Genomic DNA, 24,831 nt, shown 5'->3' on the forward strand with positions numbered 1-24,831 from the left:
TCACTATTACCAAATTAATCTAGTGATTTAATCTCAGACAGCATTCTTCAAATTTGACAACAATGCAATTCAATGAGTATTTATTGAACAATTACAACATGCTGGGCCTCAGGCTAAGTCCTGGCATCATTAGTGATGCTGGATGCTGTCTTAAAGAAGTGGAGTATCTAGCAGGGAGACAGACACACAGGCTCCTACCTCCAGTAATGAGCATAACTGCAGTAAGAGCTAACTGCTATGTTTACTGAATAAGAGGCATAATATTTAAGCACTGCATGTATAGTTCCCCTTTTTAAATTAAAAAAAAAAAACCCTATGAATTAGGTACTGTTGTTCTCATGTTATCAAGGTGAGAACTGAGATACAGAGAACTTAAACTTGCTAAGGTTTATTAGCAAGGTCACCTTGCTAATAAAGCGACAGATCTAGGATTTGAATTTCTGGCAATCTCACGAAGGAGCCAGCAATCTTAACTATTATGCCACTCTGCCTCTTATATTTTTAAATACATACAATAGTAACATATTTACTGAGCAACTTACCACCTGTAAGTTGAGGTGGAATAAATCAGACCTATTTCTGCACCCTGGAGCTTGTGGTATAGTAGGAAGGACAATGCTAATCACATAACTGCATGAATATATACATATGAACTATGATAAATGTTAGAAAAAATTGTGTTAAGTGAAGTGAAGTGAAGTGAAGTGAAGGTTGCTCAGTTGTGTCCGACTCTTTGTAACCCCATGGACTATACAGTCCATGGAATTCTCCAGGCCAGAATACTGGAGTGGGTAGCCTTTCCCTTCTCCAGGGGATCTTCCCAACCCAGGGATCGAATCCAGGTCTCCCACATTGCAGGCAGATTCTTTACCAGCTGAGCCACAAGGGAAGCCCAAGAATACTGGAGTGGGTAGCCTATCCCTTCTCCAGTGGATCTTTCCGACCCATGGATCAAATCAGGCTCTCCTGCATTGCAGGTGGATTTTTTTACCAACTGAGCTATAAAGGATGTATATTATATGCAATATTATTTGAGAATACATACAGGGCACACAATCAGCTCTGCCTGAGGCAGATAGTGGTGAGGAGAGAAGGCCTTTCACAGAGTAATAGGAACAGGAACAAAGGTACAAAATAAGGAACCTGAAATGCCCGGGCATGGAGCACATGCAAAGTGGGGGCCAGAGCTGAGGCTGAAGGACTGTGTTGAAGCCACACTGCTAAAGGCATGTGTACTGTGCTAAAGGTTCTGACTTATTAGTCGGTACACAGTGTTGAACAAAGCATTTTATAATACTTATTCCAGCTACAGTGGTGGAAGAAAGACTTGGGTGATAAACAGTTTTGGGCCGAAACTCCTTCAGATACTAACCTTTGCTGATAATAAAATGCCCCAGATTACATTCATATCTTTTTCACATTTTAAATGTGATATTCAGTAGAGTATGTGGAATGAGTAATTTTGGGTTGCTTCCACAATGCTCATATCCCTGCTTCTCCTCTGCCAATGTCCCCAATTTCTATTGGTGTGCCATGGGGTTCCCAAGAAGGTGACTCCTCTCCTGGCTTGGCGTGAATCATGTGACCTAGACTGAGTCAATTAGTATATTCCTATTTTCCAGCCACAGTAATTTGTGAAGGTGAACCTCAGGAATTTTCCTGGGAATGCTACGACAAAAGGTTCTCTCTCATTTCAGTGAACACAGTAATGCAAGGAGAGAATTATCTATAGGTCTCTCATGTTCCTGCATGTCTTAAACAAAAGCACTGACTGCCTTTGTTCTAAATTGTCTTTTCAAGGTGTCTGTATAATGAACAGTCTTGGAAGATTAGATAGATTTTGCATCTGGAGCAAAAGCTGGTTTCCTTAAAGCCTTTGAAGTCAGAGATAGCTTCTCCCTCTGGAGTAAAGGGCAGTCATGCTTACTGCCTGTTATAAAAGAGTTAGGTTCCCTAAATTCAGAACATCTTTCTGGTAACACAGTTGACTGCTAAGGTATCATCCCTCTGAACTTCTTCACATCACTGTGTGGGAATTGGAGTTTGGGTAACCAGCATAAAAAAATGCTGGCTATTCTCATTGGAAAAGACCCTGATGCTGGGAAAGATTAAGGGTAGGAGGGGAAGTGGGTGACAGAGGATGAGATGGTTGGATGGCATCATTGGACTCAATGGACATGAGTTTGAGCAAACTCTGGCAGAGAGTGAAAAACAAGGGAGCCTAGCATGCTGCAGTATATGGGGTCACAAAGAGTTGGACAAGACTTAGTGACTGAACAATAACAACATTGCTACTGCAGGGAATAAGAAGGTGTCCTTCATCTCAAACTTAGGTGTCTCATGTTTCCTAGTAGCAACCATGAAACTGGCAGATTAACTTGAGATCTGGCAAGACACCACCTAAACCAAGTGATCAAATTCAGCACCAAGTAACGAAACAGACATTATATGTTTCTGGTACACAATGGAGAGCACACAACAAAAAGGTTACCCTCGATCTATAAGAAGAAACAGTGAGATAAAACTAAACTATGGGACAGTCCGCAATAACTGTTGGCAAACTTTTTCTGAACAGGCCCAGAGAGTAAACATGTTAGGCTTTGCAGGCTATAAAGTCTCTGTTGCAGCTATGCAACTTTCTGTTGTGTGAACTGGTGTGGCTGTGTTCAATCCAACCTTATTTACAAGAACAAGTGGTGGGTCTTGACCAAAGAACTGGTTTGCCCACCTTTGTTCTGTCCCATGACAACTGTTCAAGAGTCTTTCAAAAATTTCAAAAATGCCAATATCATGAAAGAAAGAAAAAAAAAAAGGCAGGATGACTGTCCTAGATTAAAGGGATCTAATGCTACCTATGACAACAAACTCAATGCTGGATCCCTGAACAGGTGGTGGACTTTAAAGTCATTTGGGGTACCACTGAAGAAATTTGAATAAGGACTAAAAATTATCCTATATTTATTTTATCAATGTTATGTTTCTTCCGTGCAATAATGGAATTAAGATGTCCTTGGTTTTTATGAGATATATGTTGAAAACATGATGTCTGAAAATTATTTTCAAAAAGGAGAGAGAAAGTAGATGTGACAAAATGTTAAAAACAAAATAAGCTATCTACTAATCTGTACCCATCAACATTATGAGTCTACAGGTGAAAAACAAACCACAACTGTTAACCTTAAAGAAAACTGATGTCTCAATGGACAACACATAATGGAGATTTTCTTGAAAATCAACTTTTTGAAACTTTAAGGAATATAATTATATTTTATTATACCAAGAATCACTTCAAAATTTCCAAATGTAGAAGGTAAGATAGATTTTGCCAGGTAAGTTAAGATGCCAACACCAAATTGGTTGTCTTGTCTCCATTTCCTGATCTTGAAAAAATGCTTCACAGGCAGTCTTTTAATTTTTTGCTAAGGCCTAATCAATAAACATGATGTTATGCTTGTATCTGCCCTGTCAAAGCCTGTATGAATGTTGAGTCAAAATATGTTTTTGTTAGTCTTAGCATTTTATGAGAGAACCCCTCTACATTTTCTCCAAATAGCCACAACTCTACAAGACCCAGGCTAAACTCATCAGGATCCCAGCCCTCAAGTAAGTTCCTTTTCTTTTAGTTCTCACCTTGATGAAGGCAGAAAATGTCCATTTGAAATGTCCATCTGGAAGGCATTCCTGTTTCCTTGCCTTGTACCAAGTCCTGAGGCTTTTATCTATTTACTTTCCTCCCCCACCTATTAGTCAGGCCCTTCCCAGTTCTCATTTGGACTGTAGCTTCCTCATGAGTCTCCTCCTTTTTAATTCACTCTCTCTGTTGACCTGATCTTATTCCCTGGCAAAAACTGTTCTATGGCTTTCTGCTTCCTATAGTCTATAATCCAAACTCTTTGACATCATATAAATTGCAGCAGACTATTTCTGCATGTCCATCTCCGGCTACTTCCCTAGACACACTATATCCTCTAAATTGCAAGGCTATAAACATGCATGCTCTCTCCTCCCCTTTGTACGTGCTGTTCCCTCTGCAACACACCCTTTTACAATACAAGTTCTATCTTGGTTACTCGGTACATACACAATTTCTTGATGACTTCAACACAGGCAGAGCAGTGTTGACATTTTAAGCAAAGAATAAATTTTTAAATTTATTACACTAGGCTTTCCTTAGTTTTCATATTATTATAGAGGGAAGATTTTGACACCTCATGTATGCACCATATTCCAAAAATATGCTAATGAATCTTAATCTTGTGCCTTTGTTCAGACCTCTCCTGAGCTCCAAACCTACATCCAGCCACGATCTATTTGGAAGCTTGTGACGCTATAGCAGAAAGCTCGCAGAGCATGCAGCAGGTGTGGGGTTCAAACCGTCAGGTAGATGGTCTCCAGCCAGCTGGCTCCCCAGACCAGGGACCTGAGAGCCATCTTTGCCAACTGCCTTTCCTTTACTTCTCATACCAAATCCATCACCCAGTTCTAGTTAGGTCATTAATAAAGACCCCAGGTAAGTCCACCTTCCTCATCTCTATCCATTCCAGGCTTCCATACATTATTGCTCCAATAACTGCAATTGCTGCCCGATTGGTTTTCCTACTTTCATTTTTGCTCTCTCCTGACTTTATTCATCACATAGGAACTAGATTTATATTTTCTAAACATAAATTTTGTTGCAGTTTTCTGTATCTAAAGCTTCTCTTGTGACTTCAGACAGTAAAGAATCTGTCTGCAATGCGGGAGACCCAGGTTCAATCCCTGGGTCAGGATGATCCCCTAGAGTAGGAAACGGCAACCCACTCCAGCATTCTTGCTTGGAGAACTCCGTGGACAGAGGAGCCTGGCAGGCTACAGTTCATGGGGTCAGACACGACTGAGTGACTGTCACTCTCCAATGGTTTCTCATTTTGTCTTGGCAAAATGCCCCAACAGCCTACAAAACCCTTCTTCAGCCGCAGGTGAGGTGCTCTCTGCTGCTCTCGGGGACTTCAGCCTCCTTCCAAGTAGCCTCCGTTCATCCTCTCTCCCTAGGTCCTTGCCACATGTTGTCACAAAGTTTAAAAATTCTCTACCCCCAACCTCCACTCCTTCATTCCTATTTGGTCTCAGAAGAAATGTGACCTCCTTTAAGAGTTCTTCCCTGGATGCATCATGCCTTTAAATCAGGTACCACTGTTACAGGCTGGCAGTGTATGCTATTTCCCTTCCTAGCAACTCATTTAATTTGCAACTAAATATTTGAGAGTTAGTCTCTGTTCTTCACTGGACTGAAAACTCCACTACCAAGTTTAAAATCTATGTGCTTATCTTCTAGTTCAGTGCCTGTCATAATGTAGACAATTATTATTTTTGAAGAAATAAGTAAATGATGCAAGCCAAAACAATAGAGGCTAAATGTCTGGTAAGACAAAGAGAAGCAATAATCAAAATAGACATGACTCAGCGTGAAATGATCAAAAGGACTAACCTCAGAAGGTGAGCAAAATTCAGAATACATAAGCAAAATCACTGTGGGCCAAGATAAAATAGAACTACTTGCAATAATATGCATAATTCATGTATTTACATTCTCTCTGATTATGCCAATTTTCAGAACTCAAGATTAAACTGAGGCTCTGGCAGTATAAATTTATGTTTCCATCCTGAGCTTGTGATCTAAAGAAAACTATTTCTCTATGCTTCTTTCTTCCCTAAGAAGAGGTAACATTTATGTCATGAAAATTTACTGTAATGATGAAAATTTAAAGGGGAAATTAGTTTGAAAAGTATAGCATTATCATACTGTAATATGAATGAAATTGGAAAATAAAAAACAACTCTGCCTAGTGTCAGACCAGCATCATTTTAAAAAATAATGTAATACAGAATTTTTCTCATGGTGATTCTGTTCTAAAATCTATTCAGTAGACTATAAGCAGATTAACCTTAATATACACTTATGTCTGGTCCCCTCACTTCTTTTATCACAAATGTTCACTGCTAGTATTTTTAATATACAATTAATTCTCATAGCTTCTTAAGAAAGACACTAAGATTGCAACTGAGAGCTAAATGGATAAGTACACTGAAATGAAAGATACCAAAAGAGGAAATGTAAACAATAGTAAGCCAGTATAGAGAAATATGGGATTCCCAGGTGGCACTAGCGGTAAAGAACCCATCTGCCAATGCAGGAGACATAAGAGACACAGGTTCGATCCCTGGGTCAAGAAGATCCACTGTAGGAGGCCATGGCAATCCACTCCAGTATCCCTGCCTGAAGAATCCCATGGACAGAGGAACCTGTCAGGCTACAGTCCACAGGGTCTCAAACAGTCATACATGACTGAAGCATGTATGCTCTGCACTTTGCATGCACACATGCAGAAATACATGGAATTTCGTTAGCAATATATGAAGTAAGCAATTTAGAACGAAGTCTTAGTTTTAGTCCTTTTGGCTCATAGACAAAAACTAAATCATAATACCTAATGCTGATGAGGAGGTATGCAATTGGCACTCTCACATTTTCCAGTGGCTGTGTAAATTTTTATAACTCTTTAGTAAAAATTTAACTTAGCAATAGGCTTTAAGGGCCATAAAAATATTTTTATCTTTTGAACTGGTAAATCCACTTTTAGCAATCTATCCTGAGGACATAATTCTTGCTAAGAAATAAACTTTATGCTGAACAGTGTTTAACCACACTGTATTTATAATCACTGAAAACCTGAAATACAATAATGTGAGAATGATTACCACTGTTACTATGAAGTCTGTACTAACAAAGAAAATGCTTATAAAATATATTAAGGGAAAATAGTAGAAAATAAAATTGCTTACATATTTTTCAAATCCATTCACATCTATGTAGGAAAAGAGGCAAAAATTATTTACTAAAATTCTAATAGTGATTATATTAATAGAAGTAGAAAGGCAGGAGCTAGATTTTTGCTCTTTTCCTTTATTGTCTTTTTCAATGTAATTTGCCTTTTATAATGAAATTAACAAAAGAAATCTTCAATGACTCCCCGCTATTGGTTTAATAAGGTTTAAAATTATGAGTATCATCTCCTATTCAAGGTCCTCTTCAGTCCACCTCTACTTTTACTTGAATCTTACTCCCTAATTGCATCCCTCCCTTAACAAGTTCCCTCCCAGTGAGTCCAACAGTGGTACTCATTTTAAGTTTACTTAGTTGAGTAGACATTTTTTTTTCCTTTTTGAACATTTCCTGACCCACTCTCTGTGGGATGGAGATATATTTTAGGTGATGCAATGTGGAACTTTTAAGAAAAGTTCTATTCCCATAAAGAGACTGTTTATGAAACCAGTAACCTGTTTAATTTGGAAATAGAAAGCTCTATACTAGTATCACTATCACTACACCAGTAATTTTTTAAATTTTGTGAACAGTAGAGTAATTCATTTTATTTCCAATGTACCATATACATCATAATAGGAAGCAAAGTTGCTTCAATTAATCAGTTTAAAGGAGTCGAGTTATATACCACATCTAGAATTTTGTTCTCTTATTTAATATTCATTCCATTAAAATTTTAAGAGGCAAGGCAAACAAACATTCTCTCAATATTGATTCTTCAATATAATAACTAGGTAAAGCTAATGACAGGATTATAAGAACTGAGGTAGTATTTAGTGATGATTTTAAGAAACTTCTTTAGCATTTACAGTTATTCAATGCCTATAAATTCTGGGTATGAGAGGCCTTAACAAACAAGTACATTTTACATCTGCATCTGATAGTGTGAAACAGTAAATAAATATTCATCACATTGAGGAAAAAGTCCAAACTTTGTGGCCTAATATGAAACTTAACCTATAATTTTCCACAATAATATCTTCAGTATTTGTAAAGTTGTTGGATTCCTAGGATACCCCTCTAAAGCCTATCATTACATTGAGAATTATCTTATTACACTGAGAGTTTGGTAGGACAGCCTGAGAAAGTCCTGTATCCTAAAAGTTTAGTTGACATATAGAACGGTTTTCAGAATGGCTGATGAGAATATGAAGTCATGCACAACTGGACACCTTTACACACAAGACATGTCCCATGTGGATAACTGAGAAGAGCTGTTGTCATCACGGAGAATATAAAGTCACTACAGAAACAGTTCATAGCTTTTGCACTTAAGGAGGACTCTAAGTTATGGGTAAAGAAGTAAAAAAAAATAATGAAGAAAAAAGGTAACCACAAGGCCCTGCATGCTCACTCCATGTCCTAGGCAGTACATCAATTACTTAGTAAACTTTAATTCTCACAACTTCTCTGCCATAGTGGCAGACAATGCAATATACCATGGAAGACTACAGAAATGGGAGAGGCACTATGAGGGGAAAGAGTTTGATCTCTAGGCTCAAATATGTCTGGCCCTTATTATCCATACAACCTTGGGAAAATTAACTAGCTTCTCTTAAGCTTCCATTTTCTCATGAATAAGGAAAGAAGAAAAATAAAGGTATTGGTAAGAACTGTTAAAGTAGTAGTAGAAGTGTTGGTCACTTAGTTGTATCCGACTCTTTTCGACCCCACCAACTGTAGCCTGCCAGTCTCCTCTGTCCATGAGATTCTCCAGGCAAGAATACTGGAGTGGATTGCCATTCCCTTCTCCAGAAGTTTTTTCTGATCCAGGGATCGAACCCAGGTCTCCTGCATTGCAGGCAGATTTGTTTGCCATCTGAGCTATAGGGAAGTCCTTCATCTATAAAGAAAGAAGAAAAATGAAGATATTGGTAAGTACTGTGAAAGTTTCTCCCAAGCACATAATAGAGCTGTATTTCCTATTTTCATTGTGGGTGGGTGATGCAATATGATTAGTTCCGGCTAAATGAGTTATGACCAGAAGAGAAGAAATTATTTTTGAGTCAAGGACAGAGGAGACTGGTGGGCTACAGTCCATGGGGTTGCAAAGAGTCGGACACAACTAAAGCGACTTAGCGTGCACACACGCAAGGCATCTAATTGTCAATGCAAGATCCCACAGAACTCTCTTTACTCTGGCACCACAATGGCCACATTTGAGATGGGTTACTCTGTCAGAAAAGACCCTCAAGCAACCAGAACAAACAGAGCCCACTTGTCAATCTAAATTGGACAGGTAGCATGAGCAAGAAATAAATGTAGCTTTAAGCCACTAGGATTATGGGATTGCTTTATTATTGAAGTGTAACCTAGGCAATATAGATTGATAAAGGTAATTTTTATCTTATAGTGTCATGAAGGTTTAATAAAGTAGTATCAGAAGTATTTTTCACGGTGTCTACCAAACAGTTCTCAGGTGGCGCTAGTGGTAAAGAACCTGCCTGCCAATGCAGGAGAACTAAGAGACACTGGTTCGATCCCTGGGTTGGGAAGATCCCCTGGAGGAGGAAATGGCAACCCACTCCAGTATTCTTGCCTGGAAAACCCCATGGACAGAGAAGCCTGGTGGGCTATAGTCCATGGGGTCACAAAGAGTTGGACACTACTAAAGTGACTTAGCAACAGCAAACAGTAAATACTCCAAAAGTGACATCTATATGATGATGATTATATGTTATTATCTTTTATAAATTAGAATACTGAGGTTGCAAAATCTTCTGTAATGTGCCTCAGGACACACTACTGTTGAGTGACAGAGGTGCTTCTGTAACATGCACAGCCAAAGCTCTGTTTATTTTTAAAATCATCTCACTCTCCTCTTGTCATCAAACCTGGCCAAAACAGATCCCCAACCCTCTAATAATTATTATCTTTTTGTTCATACATATGCCTTTTTTGTTACTGTTCTAAAACCCTCTTTCTGTTACACAAAAATTTGACTTAACCTCTATTTCCTCCACAAAGTCAATTAGAATCAATTTAATAGCACAGACAGTCCATTGTACTTATTTGAAACATAACTTCATGTGATTTTATAAGACAGCTGTGTATGGCATGGGGTGTGAAGCAAGGAAACTGCACTTCCCAGAATCCCTTGCCAGTAGGATTCTGGTTAATTTCTTTTAAGGAGGAATTCCCATGAGCTTTGAAGACAGAGGAGAAAACAACATACTTTGAGGATTTTAACTACCTCATGGAAATGACTGAAAGCTAACAGATTGGATGTTAATCATGTTCTTACATTTGGAGAGAGTTTACTATAAACCTAGCCTCACATCACAGCAAAAGAATCAACAAACCACCACTATTACCACAAAAAAACATCAGGTCAAACTAAAGAAGTCTTTGCTGTGCTAAGAGGTAAAACAATTCCTGAGACACCAAACTTCCACAAACAGGAGGCAAGCTATAGTTTAAGGAAGATACAATCACTGCACTAACAGGGGAGTAATGACAAGGAGGAAATTCTAAAAGGTGAAGGAAGCTTTCAGAGAGAAAAAGGAAATGCAATTCCTCACAGAAAGTGCCTCCATGACTTCTGTGCACGTGTATGTGTGTGTCCTGGAGTGAGAGTGGGACTGTTTAGTACAAACAGTACTGTACTGTTTGTATTTGGGATGGATGTGTGTGGAGGGATGGACAATTTGTCTTTTAGTTTCACAGTCTCAGAACAAGGAGAACCATGTCTAGACCTGATGAAGCATTGATGTGTCTCCTAGATATTTTGGAGATTGAATTGGTTGTAATGATTGGCTGGTTCTTTGGATTTTCATCCATGCAGAAGGACTGAGTATGTTTTTTGCAGTGTAAGAGAAATGGAAAAAATGTATTTGGCAAACAGAAGGGCAGGCTGTAGCAAGAACAATGTTATGTACTCATCAAGTCCTAGTTCATCTTCCTTTTCCTGGGCACACTGGAAAACTACATTTACAGACTCCCACATATGTTACTGAGTTCTGAAATGTGAGCAGAAGGGACAAGAGTTGCTTTCTGTGCTAAGGCGGTTGAGTATCTATGAACTCTGCACACACTTTTTTTTCTTTTTCACTCCTAATATTAGAAGCCACCTTTTAGATGACACAGTTGAAAGATGGAAGCTGTCTGAGACCTGAATCACTGTTTGGACATTTTCTACCTATAAATCATCCTCCAGCTGCATTGGACTGTGGCAGGAGTGAGAAATAAACTTTATAAATGAAGTCATTAATATTATGGGGCTGTTACAAAAGTTGTCACCAATGATTGTGATTGGACTGGTCATACTTATTGAACAGGACAAACTAGGGGAAATTGGAACAAAAAGGTCAGTGAGATCTTTAGGGTTAATGAGCAATCATGGCAATCAGGTTAAGATTTGGTTGTTTGCCAAATACGACAGTGAACTCAAAGGTAGATCTGAGATTGGAAATCGGTCTGGCATAGTGATGTCTTAATTTAGTTGCTAGTATATATGTCTGGGCTCCAGTTCCTCCAGGTAAGAAACAGAGTCTTTTTAACTTTGCATCCCAGGCACACGGTGCAGAAGAGATGAGATGACACGTCCAAACTGAGCATGAGCTTCAGGCTGTTTCTCAAAGCAGAGCAGATATGCAAGAGGAGATCATTTTGGTTGTAGAAAGTCAGCGAGCAAGGATCTAGACCCAGACTTAGGAAGCTGGGTTCTTAGGACCAGTGAGACCAGGCCAGCTATGCTCTGTGTACACACCAGTGCAAGTCAAGAGACATTTCACAGAGGTCCCTCCATTCCTTGGCCTGGGGTCACAGCAGGTTATAGCATCTGGAAAGAGGCTAAGTATAGAGGTTAAAGTAGCCAAGTTATTAGGTTAAGAGATTATACAGGTACACCCAGATATAGCATATTTGTATTATCTTTTAAAATGACTATTTAACTCTGTATTATTTTTTACTTGATAACATATGTATGTGACTTAGCATGCATGCATATATATGTTTTAAAATATCATAAAACATAGGAGAATACTATCTAAATAAGTGAATCTGTATGTCATTAATTATAAAGAGATTCTAGGAATTCTTCAAATAGATTAGTGGTGATTTATGAAACTAAATAAAGAATATGTGTGCAAAAAATAAAACATTCAGTCATAGATATAACTAGTAATAAATGAACAAAGGTATTCACTTTTCAGAATTTTATACTACTTAGCACTGAAGAGATAGGTTTGCAAAGTGATTTCCCGAGATGATGAAAGAGGCAAAGAGAATTTTATCATCCAGCACCTATATAGGGAAGATGGAAAAATACAGAACATGTCTATCTGGTGAAATAAACATATATCTGTATGCACAAACATATGAGGGCAGACAAAGCAGATGGGAAATTATTAGATGAAAAGCTCTAAAGGAACAAATCCGGAAAAGAAATAAAGCCCAGAATCTTAAATTCCAGAAATAATTGTGTTTAGTGGTTACTGAACTCTTTCCATAGGAAAATGTACTAAATTTTACTAGATTTTTACAAGCACAAATTCTCTATAATCACACACACAAATGATACTGCTTTTATATGATATAAAATTTAAAAACTGATTGATTTATTTGTTCTTAATTATTTATTAAGGGTTCACTATGTCCTGGCATTGTGAAAGTATTACCAAAATAAAAGGAAGGAAGGAAATGACATGATTCTAAAAGAACTCTCTAATGTAATAAAGACACTCGACACATCAGAAGAGGGTGTTAATAAGCAAAGCAAATATATTTAAAAGAATTGGTCATTAAGCTTCAGTATCACATCACAGAAAATGTATTTAAAATATATGTCTGTGGAGGAAACAGTGATAAACATTAAGAAAAAAGATCTACCTTAAGAATAATAGATATAGAGTAAATAGTAAAAGAGGTTGATGAATCAGGGAAACAAATACAATCAAGAATCAGCCAAACCAAAAGCTGCAGAGCCTAAGAAAACAAACAAATTTCTAGCAATCCTAATCAAAGACAAATAAGAAAATGCCCCAAGATAATAGTAAAAATGAAAAAAGACAACAGATAAAGATTTTTTAAAGACTACAATAAAGATTTTAAAAATAAGAGGGAACATTAAAATTTTTATGCCAAATTAATTAAAATAGACTATTTTCTAGAAAATATAACATCAAAAAACTAAAAATAGAACTGCTGTATGATCCAGCAATCCCACTTCTGGATATATCCCCTAAGAAAATAAAAACACTAATTTGAAAAGATACATGCACCTCAATGTTCACAGCAGCATTATTTCCAATAGCCAAGACATGGAGACAACCTAAGCGTCCATCAACAGGTGAATGGATAAAGAAGATGTGTGTGTCCACACACACACGTACCTGTAAAGGAATACTATTCAACCACAATAAAGAATGAAATTTTGCCATTTGTAACAACATGGATGGTCCTAAAGAGCATTATGCTTAATGAAATAAGTCATACAGAGAAAGACAAATACTCTCTTATCACTTGTATGTGGAATCTAAAAAATAAAACAAATGAATAAATATAACAAAACGGAAACAGACTCACAGATATGGAGAACAAACTAGTGGTTACTACTGGGGAGAGGGAAGGGGAGAGAAGAAAGCTGTGGGCAGAGGATTAAGAGGTATAAACTACTACACATAAAATAAATATACTACCAGGACCTCTTGCTCAGCACAGGGCATATAGCCAACATTTTATAAAAACTTTATGGATGGAATACAATCTATACAACTATTGAATTACTATATTATGTACCTGGAAGTAATATAATATTATAAATCAACTATATTTTAATAAAAAACTAATAATTAAGAATTAATAAAAACATGAATAGGACTACAAGCCCAAAATAAACTGAATAAGCAGCTAAAAAACAACTTGCCAAACAAATTTAAAAAGCAAAACAAAATTAAAAACACATAAATCAGTAAACCTCACTAGACCCAGACATGTTTATAGATATATTCTATAGATATATTCTATCAAATAATGAAGGCACTGATAAACTCTCATCTTAAATTGTTTCACAGAGTAGAAAAGATTCTCCTCAGTTCATTTTATTGGGCTAGCACAACTTTTATACCAAAAATAGATTAAACAAAACATTTTATTAACTTAGATGCAAAAATACTAAGTAAAACATCAGTTATCCAAAACTTTCAAGGTATTTAAAAACATGTATCAAGGTCAGGTTCAGAACTGGTTTATTCCAGTGAGGCACTGTTGCTTTAAGATTAGAAAGTCTATGAATATAACTCTCCACAATAAAAGAATATGGGAGAAAAACCAGGCAATGATCGTAACAGATGTGAAGGAACATTTGCTAAAATTTAACATTCACTCAAAATAAAATTCTTAGCAAAATATAAGTTTATAAAACATATCTACCAAGCACTGAAAGCAAACATCATAAACCTAATGACTATGTGTATGAAGAAAAACATATATGAAAACATATGGACACTAATTACTTCCATATGAAACAAAAAACAAGAAGCAAATAATTTACATGTTCATTTTCAAGATTTTATCAGAGGTCTGCTATGTGCCTGGAATTGCAAAAGAATGACCCCCGTCCCTTACCCCCCTCAAAACGAAAAGAAAAATGCCATGATTATATATAAAAATCAAACGTAGAAACTTTCCCTTAGGAAGCAATGCAAGAAGGCATGCTATTATCATTTCTACTTAACCTTATACTGGCAGTCCTGGAACATAGCACAATAGAAAAGAACTTAAATGATAAGAGTCTTGAAAAGGAATAAACAATTCTCATTATTTCCAGATGATATGATTGTCTACAAAGGAAGTCAAAGAGAACTGCTCAACAAAATATTAGAATAAAAATTTGACAAGATTTTCAGATATATTTTAGTATATGTGCTGCCGAAGCAAGCACAAGATTTTCAGATATGAAGTCAACAATAAAAATCAGTTTCACAGATCACCAGCCCAGGTTGGATGCATGAGACAAGTGCTCGGGACTGGTGCACTGGGAAGACCCAGAGGGATCGGGTGGAGAGGGAGGTGGGAGGGGGGATCGGGATGGGGAATACATGTAAATCCATGGCTGATTCATGTCAATGTATAGCAAAAACCACTACAATAAAAAAAAAAAAATCAGTTTCAACACTGAACATCAGCAACAAAGTTTGAAGACATCAGCAACAAAGTGTGAAGATATAATAAGTACTCCATTTATAATATCTAGAAAAAGGAGATCTAGAATAAAAATTATAATTTGGGGAATAGTTAGAAGAAAATTATAATTTTTTTAAAAATCAAAGACATTAAAGAGGATCTGAGTAAACAGAAAGTTACATGATGGTCATGGACAGAACACCATGTTCATGAAACTAATTCACTTTAAATTCGAAGTAAAATTTCTCATAAAACTTGACAATATTTAATTGCAAAAGCAAAGGACCAAGAATGGCAAAGATAATTTTCAAGAAGAAACAGTTGACAAAATATATTCTACCAGATATCACTAATTAAGACACTGGGGTAATGAAATAAAAGAAACACATAGGAAAAGCAACAAATAATACAGTACAGAAACAGACATAAAAACATTTGACATACAATGGAAATACTATTTCAAAAAGTGGCGGAAAGATGAACTATTGAACAAATACACTGAGCTGATTAATTTTCATCTATCAAATGAGGACCCTACTTTATGCTACACACAAAATTCAATTTCAAATGAACTAAGACCTATATATATGCAAAGCAAACTTTAAAACTTTTGGAAAATAATAAAAAAGATTTCTGAACTGACCTCAAAGTTGGTGAGGATTTCTTAAACAAGATGTGAAAAAGCACAAAGCCCCAAGACTGATGAATCTGAGTCCACTGGAATAAAAAGCTTCAAACGTTAAAAGACACTCTATTCAATATGAAGAAAACCCAGAAAATTGGGTGGAAGTATCTGGAATACATATAACTGACAATAGATAGTAAACTCTCATAAATCATTAAGAAAAAAAGAAAACAACCAAATAGCAAAATTTGCAATGGTAGGAGAAATAGCACATAGATTAATAATCACAAATATGATCAAAGCTTAATAAACATATGAAAACATAAACACACAAAAAACACAGTGCCCATGTGGTAGACTATATTACAGGGAAGGTACAAATTAACTCAGAAATCTCAGTGGTGTAACAAACCAGAGGTTTGTTTTTAAGTCATGACACAGATCCAATGCAAGTAGACAGGCAGCTCCACTACATGCAAGTAGACGCATGTTCCACTGTCTAATTAAAGTACTATGAGAAAGGGCTGAAAAAGCCTTTGAGAGTTGTCACTTCTGCTCACAACCTACTGTCAAAAGTAGTTGGCTGGCCTCACCTACCTGCAATAGGGCTGGGAAATGGAGAAACACAGGATATTCAGTGAAAAATAAATGTCTCTGTGATGACAAGAAATTAGAGAAATTCAAACTAAGGCAATAGCAAGTTGTTTCCTACACTCAATATACTGGGGGAAACAACCACAATAACTTTGATATTACCAAGGATTTGAGAGAATGTGAAAAATGGAAACAGTCACACACAGCCGCTGAACATGTAAACTGGCCCATTTTAAGAGTATTTGTAATGCATGGTCAAAGATGTACCTACATATAATCCTATTTTTATAGGTGCAAAAGGTGTCATGTCAAAATTACTCACTTAAAATGGATCTGTAATAGCAAAATACTGGAAGTCATCTAAATATTGGAGACAACCTAAGTATCAGAAAAATCTAGAATACCTAAGTAAACTGTATTATATATTCTTACTGAAAGTGAATATTGATAGGACACATTTTATTGAACAGGCAAAATAAAACTGCAGAAGGTGATAGACTGTACATTTTAATATACAATTGTAAAACCTTCAAAATATCTATTATATACATACAGGCATTCAGTTAATCTATAATAACATGTATCGAAATTGTAAACAATTTCAAAACAGGGAGGAGAGATGGCATGCTAGGGTATATTAATCATGAAACAATTTGTATCTTTTAATTCTATTATAGGTCATAAACCCTAAGAAAATAAAAGTGTTTAAAAATTACTCTTCGTTTAACACTTATCACATAAGGCTTTTTATATTAATGATAATTAGAAGCAGTTTCAAAATTTCAAAATAGCTGAATATGGTATGACAACATATGAAATGTGATTATTAGATAATATATATATAGTATAGTGTCTGGCACTTGATCAGTATTAGCAATCATCACTATTATTGCTACGACTACTATTACTTTTATTAAATAAGCACACAAACTAAGCTGACGCATGGAAACAGATACTGAAACAACGTTCAGTGGAAAAGCAGAATACTAATTAGAATGTTTCATAAATCAAAGCAACCACAAAATACATTCACATCCATTAACAATGACTTTAAAATAACTTTGAATCTTGGTAAAATTAAATGCTTATTAAATGACTTAATTTGTAAATTTAATTATACTGTCACTAAAATTTCTCAAAATTCTACATTAGTCTAAGTTTCCAGTTTACTTTGCTAATAGGCATAGGCATTTAAAAAATCATTTAAGAAACTACAAATGTGACATCTGGTTTCATCCTGAATAAAATCTCCTTCATAAATGTTGCATGATGCCTGAAATCACTAACCTCTGAAAATAAAAATAATTTAACAGTTGCTTCTACTACATAACTGTTTACTTGATAACTGCACTATTTTTATCACACATTTTATAGTTAATATGACTTGGTTTACTAAAAGAAACATCTATAAAAGCACTAGGAGAATTCAGTGACTAAAACTATTATGTGCTTGTAATTTTACCAACTGAGCTATCAGGAAATCAGAAAGGAAACAGATTATCTTGTATTTTATACCTTCACCCAGCACTGAATTAATTGGACAGTCCTTCTTATACAATGGCCTGAACTTTTTTTTTAACCAAGGTCAACAAGAACATAGCAAGTTCAGTGGGAAGTCTAGGTCATACACCAAGGGGAGAGAGAAGAAAGATAGTTTTTTTTTCCCCTCAGTTCCTGGATCCTCTTCAGGGTTTATACTGTGACCAATGAACATGAGCTATGAGGCTTATTTAGAGTCACTGGCATTTGTATTAGGCAGAAGATTTTGTCTCTTCTCCTCAAATCATGATCATACTAGGTTACAAGAAACTATGTCTATGTTTTACACCTCTTTAAAAATCTGTTTGATGTTCCCTTCCATATTGTCTATTCCAGTTACTTGTTTGCATATGTAGTCTATCCCGTATGGGGCATGAAATGGTTATATGAGCATGTCCTTGAACTAATAGGGCTGGTGATCATTGCTCATCCAGGAAGTATCATGGCACTGTGTAATGAAGGTGTCATTTATTTTTTCCAGCAGACTCAGGTCAAGAAGAGGTTTTCCTATGTAAGGGAGAGAAATACAATCCTCCCCATTGCCTAAGAGCAGAGACAACAGCTAGCAGAGAGAACACAGATGGGGACAGATGGTTTAGACTAGAGAGACATCTCCAGAGCCAATGGGACACATGCCATTTCTGGATTACCATTTTACATCTCTAGCCATATAGGGACCAGAAATATTTAGCTGTCCAAGGCACATACAGCTGTAACTAGAGATGTCTGAGAAAGACCGCTGTGGAGGCCAAATGAAGTAACATTAGTACCAAGGATACACATCATTCTCACAATTCCCTAAGTCATTCTAGAAAGGACACACCATCCACATTTTGTTTTTTATATCAACTATATTTTGAAGGTGTTTTCAGCTTCAGTTTTCAAAGATCAACTGCTAGAAAAAAGATCTTTAATACAATCTGGGGGAAATAGTTAGTGCCTTATAATCTTGTGTGCCTTATAAGCATGTGTATAGCTCACATGCTCTGCTTCATTTCTGGGGATTTGAAACTACAAGGATTTTAATCACCTCTAAAGTAAGCAAAGCTAAGCAAAGATTAGCATGCTCATGTAAATTTAAACTTGCTCATGTAAGACCACAAAAAAGCTAAAGTCACAAACTGCAGATTAACCAATGAAGCAATTTCTCTATTTAATTAGCTTGGTCATGAACAATACAGTGAGACTCACAGAGGGTAATCAATGCACATTAATTACTGATTCTCTGTATGCCTGAAATATTCCAAATTGGATTAATTTCATAAGAATAAGAGAATCACTTCAAACAATTTTTACGACAGGTTTCAAGATTATCTTACATTTAGAAAGTGATTCATCTAAGGTCTCTTCACCTAAAAGTAGGTATACCAATAAAAATGAAGATAACGAGCAAATGTTACCTAAAAATGTTTTTTAAATCATATATTTTTCAATGCATTTGTTTTGGTGAGCTTATTTTGACACGGAATTTTTAACAGTAAACAAGATTTCTTCTAGAGAACTGAAGTTATGTAAATTTGTATAGAAAATATATTAGTGAAAAAGATTAAAAAAATAGCCTGATCTAGAAAGAAAAGCATAGTAGTTAAAACAATTTTCCAGAAAAAAAAGGTGGAAAAAGTTTCCTAAAAAAGATTTTTAAAAAATTAAAAAAAAAAAACAACTGTAGCCTCTTACTGTAAGATACTAAGTAATGACTCACACTTAACTTGATTTGCCTGTAAAAATAAAGCCAAAATCATTTTTATAGTAATGTGCAATTAAAAGTAAAGACAAGAATCCTTTAAAATTTTGCCCACAATGTACTCAGGAAAATTTGGAGAAAATTTTTTCTTAGAATTGGAGAAAAACAAAAAGTAGCTCTATAAATATCACAGGACTCCTTGGCAGTCCAGTGGTTAAGAATTCTCCTGTCAATGCAGGGGACACAGGTTTGATCCTTAGTCTGGGAAGATTCCACATGCCTCAGGGTAACTAAGCCCGCACACCAGAGCTTCTGAACCTGCGCACAACTACTGAAGCCCATGTGTCCGACAGCCTGGGCTCTGAAACAAGCCACTGCAATGAGAAGCCCGCGGCCCACAGCTAGAAAGTAGCCTCCTCTCACCACAACTAGAGAAAGCCTGGGCATGGCAAAGAACATCCAACATAGCCAAAAATAAATAAAATTTCAAAATATACACTGGCCAGTTAGGAATATCATATACACCTAGTATATAGGAGAGTGAGTGACTGAGTGGGTGAAGTTGCTCAGCGGTGTCTGACTCTTTGCGACCCCGTGGACTGTAGCCCACCAGGCTGCTCTGTCCATGGGATTCTCCAGGCAAGAATACTGGAGTGGGTTGCCATTTCCTTCTCCAGGGGATCTTCCACACCCAGTGATCAAACCTGGATCACCCATATTGCAGGCAGACGCTTTACCCTCTGAGCCACCAGGGAAGCCCAGTATATGGGAGAAGTTCTACTTAAAAGATTTAAGATTTGGAAAGGGGCTCTAAAATTAATGCAATCACTCTTCTGGGTGTATCAAATAAATTCTCATGATATATTTCAGTTAAATGAGTTTTTCTTCTCAGTAGCAAAACAAATATGTGCATTTTGAAATTATCTTAATAAGAAAAAATTTAACACATTATACTCTTTATTCTGTCAAATGTATGATAGTTCATATCAAAAAGTCTTAATACATGCTGGAGAGGGTATGGAGAAAAGGGAACCCTCCTACACTGTTGGTGGGAATGAAAACTGGTACAGACATTATAGAGAACAGTATGGAGGTTCCTCAAAAAACTAAAAATAGAGCTATCATATGATTCAGCAATCCCATTCCTGGGCATATGTCTAGAGAAAATCATAATTCAAAAAGATACATGCACCCCAATTTACAACAGCCAAGACATAGAAACAGCCTAAATGTTCACTGACAGGGGAATGAATAAAGAAGATGTGGTGTGTGTATGTATACACACACACATACAGCGGAATATTAATCATAAAAAAGAATGAAATATTGCCATTTGCAGCACATGGATGGATTTGGAGCTTATCATACTAAGTCAAGTAAGTCATACAAGAGAAAGGCAAATAATATATGATATCACTTATGTGTGGTATCTAAATGACACAAACGAATTTTATTTACAAAACACAAACAGACTCACAGACTTAGAAAACAAATTATGGCTACCAAAGGGGAAAGGTAGGCATGAGGATAAGGAGGTTGGGGTTAACATATACACACTACTATACATACAATAGATAATCAACAAGGACCTGCTATACAGTACAGGGAACGCTACTCAGCACTCTATAATAATCTGTATGGGAAAACAATCTGCAAGGTAATAGATGTACATATAGGTACAACTGAATCACTTTGCTGCACATTCGAAACTGACACAACATTGTAAATCAACTATACATCAATGTAAAATACAAAAAAATAGTGGGTGATACAAAAATAAAAATATCACTGTTAAATAATAAGTGTGTTGAGCATTTTTGGATGACTATAATCCTGGATTACACAGTAAATATAACATATAAAGTATATAAAGTATATGTTATATTTAAGACCACTAGGTCCAAAGAAGATGGGGTGGTGGTGCTGAGGGAAATGCAAGCAACAAAACATGGAAACACAAGAAGATAAAGAGTCTTCCTAAATGTTTCCGCCTAAAGAGCAGAGATAGCCTACCTTGGTTTTTGGAGATGGCTTTTGTGCGTCTCTTTCAAAATCTTTTGTTAGAAGGATGTTCTTACAATTGGCCTCCTATAAAAGAAGTATGAAAGAAACATTAGAGACTGAAGAACACCACCCTAATCAGAAATTACAATATAGTGAAAATCATTTCTGGATTGAGTTGTTCACACCAGAATCTAGTGAGATTGTAGTGAGAAGCCAAAACATTTCTCTCCTTCATCACATACAACGGTGAAGTAACATCAGACAGCGACGGAATCGGTATGGCACCTATAGGACATATATATTCTAAGATGAAATATCATGTCACTTATATATTCACAGACAGCTCACCTCTCCTTTGGAGAACTAAAGAGTAATTTTCCAAGACTTCAATACCAAACTTTGCGTTTCCAACTTTCTCCAAGTATTTCACAAATGGGTTTTGATTCTATAAATATTTTATCATAAAACAAATTCCTTCATATTGTTTTGCAAACTGCTACTGAATAGTGGCAATATCAATATCCTGAGAAAAAATATCGGAGTATCTGTTTACAAAATAATTAAGCTTCTAAGTCCTTGGTTCATGCCAATATAGTACATGCAAAAATAAGAGCAGAGATTATGGGTGGCAGCTTACTTGGAGTTGGATAGATTTACTATTTATTTCTACATATTACATGAAAAGAATAATCTTGTTGTTTTAAAAAATAATACAGGGATTCACTTCTGAATAGCCATTAAGTTTAGTAAATTTTCCATAGATGATTCTATCTCTAGATTAAAAAAGAACAAAAATATGTAACAGGAAGATGATAGTTGACAATAATGCTAAGAATAGGTCAGATTTCTTTTACTTGCTCCATAACCTTTACCTCAGCATCTCATTTCTTTTCCCATCATGCCTACTATTCAATCACCTAAATAATGAGTTTTTTTTCCAAGTTCATCTCATGGTTAATTAATCATCATCCTTTTTTAAGATCATCATCTTTTAAACAAAACTACAGTCTACATACCTTGTAATGTTACTAAAATTTGCTGGAATTATTTTGTTTCTAAAGAAAATAGTATATTATTAGTATAAAACATTCCTAAAGGAAATAATAACACTACTCACTACTAATATATAATTACTAAATTATAGGATATATCAGGCACAGTGCTAAAGACTTTGCATTTATAATACCATTTCCACCTCAACAGTCTATGAGTTAAGTACTATAATTGTATTGTATTATCATTATTCCCCTTTGAACTATTAACATTACACAATAAAAGTGTACAGAAGTTAAGTAAATTGCCTCATGTCACACAGGATTCAAAGATGGTTTTGAATTACTTTAAAGCCTGAGCTCTTATCATCTATAGATACTACTTATCATCCAATATACTCAATATCTTAAAAGAGTAGGTTGGAGAATCACAGCATTTTAAAGCCAAGACAATTCTTAAAGAACCAGTGCTCAGCTACCCTCCCCCAGTTTTACAAGTGAGAGATGTGGATCCTGAGGTGATGTGACCAAAATCACACAGAGGTTGGGGCCTGGGCCACAGGTCTGTACATGGCGCCTGTTCTCTGCTCTGTGGTAGGGAGCAGTAGTCCCAGACTCCGAGGAGACCAGAGCCTCTTGGGAGCCGGAGAGGCGGGTGTGTGTGGGGGGTGTCACTGCAGTGCTGCCAACACACTCAGCTGCCTGTGGCCTCGCGCACAGCCCTATGTGTGGATCAAGGGTACATTTCTGAGATCTCCAAATAAGTGTGCCTTCCTGTCCTACCCATTCCCATCAGTCACAACACCTGCTGGTGAGAAGCTGTTTACTGGAAATAGTGAACCAACCCATTCCCGTTTCTGACTCACTGTGAGAGGAATAAACTATAACCAGAATGATATTTAAAAGGTCCAAGTTATTAATTGCATAATCTGTTGTGTAATTTGGCTACACTTGGAAAATATAATTAGGTATAATCCTTATACCTCTTTTTAAACTACTAGTACATAAATGTTAGAATGTGATGAGAAGAAAAAAGACTGACTGGTAAGAGAAGTTAATAGGAATAACTGACCTTTGTTTACGTCTGTTTGGTTTATAAATGCCTACAATTCTTTCTTCCTTATGCATAAACTAGAAGAGACGGTATCCCCTTTAAAAGTGATGGTATCACCCTTATTTTGCCTCCCTGTTCCTGTGAATTAATAAATATAAAGCTGAGAGTCAGCTTTTCCCTAAAAGACTCTGAAAGCGCTTTCAGTAAACTTTTAACTGAAAATGCCACCTACATAAATTTTTTCATTTTTTGTTTTATGACTTCAAATTCAGACAACAGAGTCATTGTGAAGTTTAGTAGTCACAGCACAAAATGCAGAGTCAAGAGATCTGCCTTCTCATCCTAGTTCTCAAACTAACCATCTCTAGGAAGCCAGGCAAGCATTTTAACCTCCTGGATCTCTCCCTCAGTTTAAAGATCTATAAAACAAAGGGATTGATTAGATGTGTTCCGAGAATTCTATCTAGTCTTAAATTTCAAGATTTCATGATTCTTCTAGGAAACAGCATTTATTGACTAAAAGGTAAGCCATATCCTCTTCAGAGTTGCATTCTCAGAGCACCATCAGAATGCTGCAGAGGTGTGGGCACCCAAGCATTGGCAGTGAGCTACAGAACACCGGCAACATTCCCTGCAGGGTAGCGTTACTCAGATTTCTAGAGAAAAATTAAGTAATTCAACTAGTACCTTAAATCAATAACTGGTAATAACTTAGTTTATTGCTTTAAAACAGATATAGTGTGGAAACTCGGTAATATATTATGAGACACAGTTTAAAGACTAAGCCTTTTTAAAGTCGTGCTTTTAAAAAGCCACTTATACTTGTAGGCATATACCTGAGAATTAAAACCATATGTCCACACAAAACTTTTTACATGAGTGCTCACAGTAGCATTATTCATAACAGTCCATAAATGTATATAACCCACATGTCTTATCAACTGATGATCAGATTTTTAAAAAATGGGATATTCACACAATGCAATATTGTCTAGCTATAAAATGGAATAAAGCACTAATATCTGCTAATAATATCATGAAAACAACATGCCAAGTGAAAGAAGGCAAACACAAAACGACAGACATATTGCGTGATTCCACGTATACGAAATGTGCAGAACAGGCAAACAGCAACAGGAAGTAGATTGGCGGCTGTCAGGGTCTTGGGAGTGACAAAAATGTTCTGGAGTTAGGTAATGGTAATGGTTGTACAACTTTGTAAACATGCTAAAACTCAAGAAACTGCATACTGTAAACAAGTGAACTGTATGGTACATAAACAGTATCTACATTTAAAAAACAAGGCTTTTAAAGCTAATCCCCAATTCTCAGGCAAAGGGAAGGAACCTCAGG

The 24,831-nt window shown here is 36.2% G+C and overlaps 1 protein-coding gene across 7 annotated transcripts in view; it reads right to left on the reverse strand.

The window, feature by feature from the left end:
• Positions 1 to 24,831, reverse strand: part of FAM13A (family with sequence similarity 13 member A) — a 316,062-nt gene that overhangs the window by 151,030 nt on the left and 140,201 nt on the right. For 6 of the 7 annotated variants that reach the window (XM_043438910.1, XM_043438899.1, XM_043438898.1 and 3 more), the window contains one exon: positions 21,442 to 21,516. In XM_043438910.1, the coding sequence (XP_043294845.1) occupies positions 21,442 to 21,516 (75 nt within the window). Of the gene's footprint in view, positions 1 to 3,630; positions 3,755 to 21,441; positions 21,517 to 24,831 lie in introns of those variants that run through there. The other variant, XM_043438903.1, reaches the window with a different exon arrangement.

Source organism: Cervus canadensis, chromosome 19, assembly GCF_019320065.1.
Source record: "Cervus canadensis isolate Bull #8, Minnesota chromosome 19, ASM1932006v1, whole genome shotgun sequence".
Lineage (NCBI taxonomy): Eukaryota > Metazoa > Chordata > Mammalia > Artiodactyla > Cervidae > Cervus > Cervus canadensis.